Genomic DNA, 6,270 nt, shown 5'->3' with positions numbered 1-6,270 from the left:
CGGGCAGACAAATGCTGCTTTTTTGCGACCCTGAGGTCTCTCCCCCCATCGCTCCAATGCCCACTGGCTGGTAGCCCCCAGGGCTAGGGCTCAGCACAGGCGTGCCTGCGCCCACCCCTGCAGGCGGCTGCAAAGAAGAGAGGAGCCCGTGGGAACAGGCTGGACACACGCACACGCAGACAAGCTCAGAGCCTTCAACTCCCTTTCATAAAAATACATCCCGTCTGTACAGCGTGTAACATCCTTTTTACAGTATTTACAGCAGCAGCCGGGACAGAAGCACTTGGGGTGCAGGCAGGGGCCTTATTCGAGGCCATCGGTGCAAGGTAAAGGGCCAGCAGCCGCTGGCGCTGCCTGCGACCGATGCTACTGGTTTTCCTGGCCCAGGAGGGGACGCCGAGGTCTCACCGATGTACTGCAAGCCGATCGTCCCCAAAATCCCCCAGGGTTTCTCCTCCGGTTTCAGCAGCCACCCCCAAACCCGCTCAGTCACAAGAGCTGCCGGCCGCCCTTGCAGGGCAAAGCCCGGTGCCCCCAGTGAGAGCTCGTCCCGGCTAATGCGGGCAGAGTCCTGCCCTGCAACCGCGGGAGCAGAGCAAGGCGCAGCCACCGCCGCAGCCCAGCCACCCGTCCCAGCGCTGGACCGGTCCCCGCTCGCAGCGGGCGCTGGCCTTCCCTGGCACGGAGTGATGTGGCACGGGCGAGCCCTCGCCCACGCGGGCAGTGGGTGGCAGGGGCACAGAAGCAGAGGGTGCATCGGGGAGGCATGGGGCTCGTCTGCTGTGGGTCCTCCTCTCCAAACTCACCGGCAAAACCACACCTCACATCTCTGCAAGACAAGGGGAGGGGAGAGAAAAAAAAAAAAAAAAAAAAAAAGATTGGTGAGACCACTGTCAGGGGGGAGGAGGGCTGCACGGGGCGCTGGACCCCCCCGGGCATCACCGGCAGCAGGGTTAGAGCAGAAATCTGCTGGGGGGGGGGGCGGGGCTCTGGTCCCCTTCTCGCATCGCTGCCTCCCAGGATGGCTCGGGGCCAGCAGAAGCAGCGCTTCCCACCGGCCACCTCATTTCGGATACTCAGAAGGGATGGGAACAGATACCAAGAACCGAGACTTACGCAGCCTGCCTAAGGAGGAAATATTTTTTTCTTTTTAAAATCACGTTCTCTCTGCCTCCAGCCTGTCACCCAGGGACCTTGCTGGAGAGGAAGTGTGGCCCCTGCCTCAGTTTCCCCAGCAAGGGAGCTACTGGGGACCAGCCAACCTCACAGGAGCGCAGAGCCGCCTGGGTAAAGCTGCCAGGGATGCCCAGCACGGCATCACCCCCTTCCCTGGGGCCAAGCCCTTTACCAGGAGAAAAAACATCCGCAGGAGGAGACCACGACCCGCCCGTGCTCCCCGCGGGCTGGGATTCCCCTCTCTGCCACCGCACCGACCCTCTGAAGCGCTTCCCACCCCGCGGATGCAGAAGTGTCACTCTGAGACCTGCCCACGGCTTCGCTCAGTGCCGGCGCACCCCGAGGGGCACTTCAGGTGCTTATCGAGTCCCAGTCCTCACTTTCCTCCCCCCAGGGCTGATTCTTTTTCCAGGCTGGGGTGTACCACAAGGAAAAATACTCTTCTCCTCCTGCTCGCTTTCCCACCCACCCCCCCGAGCAATAAAAAGCCTTTGGGCAGCAGTCGGAGGGATGCTGTAGGCAGAGAGCCACAAGCATCCGTACATCTTCCCGAAAACGTCAATAGCTCTGCAGGTTGCGCTGCTTGGCTGCCTTTTTTGCAGGCCTTTTGTTGCCAGGACCCATCTGGCCTTCAGACCCCCCATCCCCTCCGCCAGGACGGTGCCGCCCCCTCCGCTTCACCGGCTGGGGGAAACTGAGGCACCAGAGAGGGAAGACACTCAAGCAGCGGGATTTCTGCCCCAGCTGGGGGCATTTGGGGGGGTGACATCCAGGTGAGCCGCCCAGCAAAAGAAAAGGCAGAAGGATTCCCACCCCTGCAGCCAAAACCAGGCTCTAAGCCCCCTGCAGCGGGACCCCCAGGCTGGGCCAGGCTGTGCCGAGCCAGAGGCACGGCAAAGCGCCGGCCCCGGCGTCCTGCCACGCTGGATGCAGCCTGGGGCTCGGAAAGCGCAGGGATGAGAGCGGCGTACGTACCCTCCAACACTTTATCCAGATCCGCGATGAACTCCTCCAGCTCCTGCGTGTCTCCGAGCTTAGCTAGCGGAGAGAAACGCACCGTCAGGTCTCCCCCGTTCCCGCCGCCAGCTCTAATTTGGGAGAATAAAGATCCCGACCCCTTGCTTCTAACCACAATCGCTCCGGCTGCTTCTGTACCAGCCAGGCGCTGCCTGGCAGCGGTGGGAGAGGGTTATGGGGGGGCTGCATGTGCAACGGGGGCCGATTGCCGCCCAGCTCAGGGATAACCCCAGCCAAAAGCCCCCCGAGCACAGCATCCCCGTGGGTCGACGCATCTCTGCGAGATTACAGCCCACACCTGTGCCCAGCCGCTGACAGCATCAGAATGGCAGCACTGAAGCTTTCCAAGCGCTGCCCGGCTCTGGAGTCCCGCGCTCGCGCGGGGCTTAGGGGCAGCTCCAGCATCACCCGTCCCCGGGGCAGGGCGCTCCCCCTGCGTGCACGCCCAGGTCGGGGCTGCGGAGCAAGGGGTTTCACCAAGGACGCTGCCTGAGGAAGGAAAACCCCAGGACTAGCTCTGACCTGCAGACACGCAGCTCTTCCACCCCCGACACCCCCTCTGCACCCATCTTGGGCTCAGGCTCTGCGGTAGGACGGTGCCCGTGGGTATCGCGTGGATCAGCATCCCATAACCCGGCCAGCGGCACTTGGGGCTCAGCGTGGGGGAGAGCGGAGAGGCAGGGCACGTCCTCCCACGCACACGAGGTCGGCCAGCAAGGGCTCAGCTGAGGCCAGAGCTGAGGCCAGAGCTGGGCTGGATCCACGCGTGGTGGGAAGGGCGCTCACCTTCCCTGTGCCGGCTCATCCCTGCGCGATCCTGCGCTTCCCGGGTCAGGAGCAGAGCCCCCCTCTGCGACCCTCCCACACAGACCTCTGGCTCGGTCTAGCCTTGACGGGGAACACGCCAATCCAACTTCACACCTCCTCCAGGACCCAGCCAGGACCCCAGGGCTCATTCCCATCCCCAAATCCTGCAGGGCGCCGCTGGCACCCCCGCACCTCAGGGCATCGCCGCCGAGCGGAGCCAGGCACGCGGAGGGAAGCCCCGGCACCAGCCCTTGGGCAGATCCTTCAGCCTCACCTTTGGAGGAGTAAGCGTTGGCAGGGGTGTTCAGGTCCTCCTCGCTGGAGTTGAGACTGCTTCCCGGGGACGCGCTGGCGCCTGCAGATGCAAAGCATCGGTCGCTGCCCGTGGCCACTTGTTTTATAAACAAGTTCCAGGACCCGGGACCAATCTCGTGCGTGGCACAGGGTCCCTGGCCCACCCTCACTCTTGGCCGGCCCATCTGCTCTTCCCCCGCTGCAAGGAGCGCTTCAAAAAGGAGAAGCGAGCTTCTCTACCAGGCCAAACGGCGCCAGAGTTTGCCTGGCCGCAGCCACGGGGACTCCTCGGGGTTATTACCGCCCACTGGTTCCCTCCGAGCTCCCGGTTATCCCGAGCCTCGTGCAGTCCTGCAGCGGCCAACCCAGCAGGCATTAGCAGGCCCTGGGCCAGGATCTGGTGGTCGCCACCCCCGTGCTCCTCGCCCAGCCCTCGAGAGACGAGTCAGGAGGGATCAGCAGGGAGCTCCGTGCTTTACCGCGGAGGAACCCCAGCGCTCCCAAAGCGGCTCCATCCCGACGGACACCATCCTCCCCCAGCAATCCTCATTCCCCAGCCACGGACTCACTCTCCAGCTCCTCCGTGCCGCCGTGGAACACGCTGTGTCCCGCTTTCCTCTTCAGCTCCTCCAGGTGCTGCTGGTATTGACAGGCAGGGCCTCTGTCAAAGTCCTCCATCACCTCCACAAACTCCCGCAGCAGCTCGCTCAGCTCGTCAGCCATGGCTGGGGGCAAGAAGTCAGCGGAGGGAGGGTTTTGGGGGCACCCACCGGGCAGGGAGCCCCAGAAAAAAAAACCTCTGGGGAGCAGCACCGGGCTGGGGACGGGGCGGACCCAGGGCTCTGAGCCCCCGCTCTGCGGGCAGGCTGCCAGCCCTGGCTCCCTGCGGCAAGTTCGGGGCTGGCACTGTCCCCCCACATTGTCCCCCCACGTTGTCCCCCATCCCGAGCTCCGAGCGCACCCAGGCCGCCCTGCCCGCTCAGCCCGCAGCGGGGCAGGGGCACGGCCCGGTAAGAGCCGGCCCGAAGCAGGCGAGGGGGCTCGATCCTGGACCCCGCTTCTTCCTCTGCCTCCGGGGGGGCGGGGGTCACGGCGGGGCTGCCCGGGGAGCCCTGGGCTGTGCCGAGCCTGGGTGCCCAGCAAAGGCAGAGCACGGCCCAAAAGCGGAGCAGGGGGGCGAGGATGGAGCCGGGGTGAGGGGTCGAGGACGGAGCTGGCCCCGGGGGGGCGGGGGGGGGTGGGGGGCGTCGAGGACGGAGCCGGCCCGGGGGGGCGGGGGGGCGTCGAGGACGGAGCCGGCCCCGGGGGGGTGGGGGGGGGGGCGTCGAGGACGGAGCCGGCCCCGGGGGGGCGGGGGGGGGGGCGTCGAGGACGGAGCCGGCCCCGGGGGGGCGGGGCGAGGCGGGGGGGCGTCGAGGACGGAGCCGGCCCCGGGGGGGCGGGGGGGGCGAGGCGGGGGGCCGTCGAGGACGGAGCCGGCCCCGGGGGGGCGGGCGAGGCGGGGAGGGGGGGGTCGAGGACGGAGCCGGCCCCGGGGGGGCGAGGGCGGGGGGGGGGGGGGGGTCGAGGACGGAGCCGGCCCTGGGGGGGGGGCGAGGAGGGGCGTCGAGGACGGAGCCGGCCCCGGGGGGGGGGCGAGGTGGGGGGCGAGGACGGAGCCGGCCCCGGGGGGGGCGGGCGGGACGGGGCGGGCGGCGGGGCCGGGGCCAGGTCCCGCTCCCGGGGGTTTCCCCACCGGAGGCTTCGCAAGGCGCCGGGGGGACGGAGGGGCAGAGCCCCGTGGGGAGCCGCGGCCGGGCGCGGGGGGGCTGCGGCACTCACCGGCGGGTTCGGCTCCGTTCGGCTCGGCTCAGCTCGGTTCGGCTCCGTTCAGCAGCCGGTCCCGCCGGGCGCGCCCGTTTTAGCCCCGCGGCGGGTGGGCGGGGCTCCCCGCTGGCTCCGCCCCCCCGGCCACGCCCCGCCGGTTTCGCGGGACCTCGTCCCGCCACGGGAGCCGGGAATCGCTGCGGTCGGAAAAGCCCCTTAGGGTCACCCCGTGCAACCGCTGACCTGGCACTGCCCCGGCCGCGCCTCAGCCAGCCAAGGGCACAGGGATAATTAATTCCATGCTTCCTGGCTTGGGGGCAGCATTATTTGTTAATGACAGTAAAACTAGGAATCCCAGAATCACGGAATCCCAGAATCCCGGAATCACGGAATCGCTGGGTCAGAAAAGCCCTTCAAGATCACCCAGTCCAACCATTAACCCAACACTACCAAGGCCACCACTAAACTAATTAAGGGTAGAGTAGTAATTTCATGTTTCCTGGCTCGCTGGCTGCATTATTTTTTAATGAAACGAAAACTAGGAATCATGGAATCATAGAATTGTTTACGTTGGAAAAGACCTTCAAGATCATCCAGTCCAACCATTAACCCAACACTACCAAGTCACCGCTAAATCAATTAAGGGGAGAGCAATAATTAATTTCATGTTTCTGGCCTTGGTGCTGGATTATTTTTTAATGAAAAGCAAAAACTAGGAATCACGAAGGCTGGAAAGGACCTCTAAGATCATCAGTCCAACCCTCAACCCAGGACACAGATGCTCCCTGTTGTACTCTTCTTTCTCAGCTTGACTCTAGCTGTAAAAACCCCCTCCAGTGCTGAGTTGCGTTGAGTTTTTTCGGTTGTGTTGGTGCTAACAACCAGCCAGCAACCACCCCAACAGCAACCCCCCCCGCCCCGGCACTGGGGGTCTGGAAACATCAAGACAGAAACTTTCAGATCGTTTCAAAAGGTGAAATCCCAGAGGCTTGCAGATCCAGCTTGGGGAGGAGGGGAAAAAAGCCCAACGATAACTCAATCGGAAGCTAACAGAAGCCAACCGGCTTTTTCAGAGCGATGCTAATGCTTCATGAATGACGCTGCTTTGCAACTGATTTGTAAAGCGGGGCTTGTTTTGTGAGGTGAAGTAAAACGAGTTATAAGGAAATA

At 64.7% G+C, this 6,270-nt stretch overlaps 1 protein-coding gene across 1 annotated transcript; it reads right to left on the bottom strand.

Annotated features, from left to right (window-relative positions):
- Positions 1-713: 713 nt before the first annotated feature.
- LOC142594839 (regulator of cell cycle RGCC-like) lies at positions 714-5,150 on the bottom strand. The gene is made up of 5 exons (XM_075720766.1): positions 5,116-5,150; positions 3,864-4,019; positions 3,275-3,355; positions 2,152-2,214; positions 714-829 (listed from the first exon to the last, which is right to left on the bottom strand). The coding sequence occupies exons 2-5, from the start codon at positions 4,015-4,017 to the stop codon at positions 822-824; spliced, it is 306 nt and encodes a 101-aa protein (XP_075576881.1). The 5' UTR covers positions 4,018-4,019; positions 5,116-5,150; the 3' UTR covers positions 714-821.
- Between the last annotated feature and the right edge of the window lie 1,120 nt (positions 5,151-6,270).

The sequence above is a fragment of the Pelecanus crispus genome, chromosome 13 (genome assembly GCF_030463565.1).
Source record: "Pelecanus crispus isolate bPelCri1 chromosome 13, bPelCri1.pri, whole genome shotgun sequence".
Taxonomy (NCBI): Eukaryota; Metazoa; Chordata; class Aves; order Pelecaniformes; family Pelecanidae; genus Pelecanus; species Pelecanus crispus.
This window is presented reverse-complemented; position numbering and strand designations above follow the sequence as displayed.

Coding starts and splice junctions, on each gene's coding strand:
- LOC142594839 (XM_075720766.1), bottom strand. CDS start 4,017: ATGGCTGACGAGCTGAGCGAGCTGCTGCGGGAGTTTGTGGAGGTGATG. Junction 3,356..3,863: donor CGGCACGGAGGAGCTGGAGA/GTGAGTCCGTGG, acceptor TTGCATCTGCAG/GCGCCAGCGCGTCCCCGGGA. Junction 2,215..3,274: donor CAACGCTTACTCCTCCAAAG/GTGAGGCTGAAG, acceptor TCTCTCCGCTAG/CTAAGCTCGGAGACACGCAG.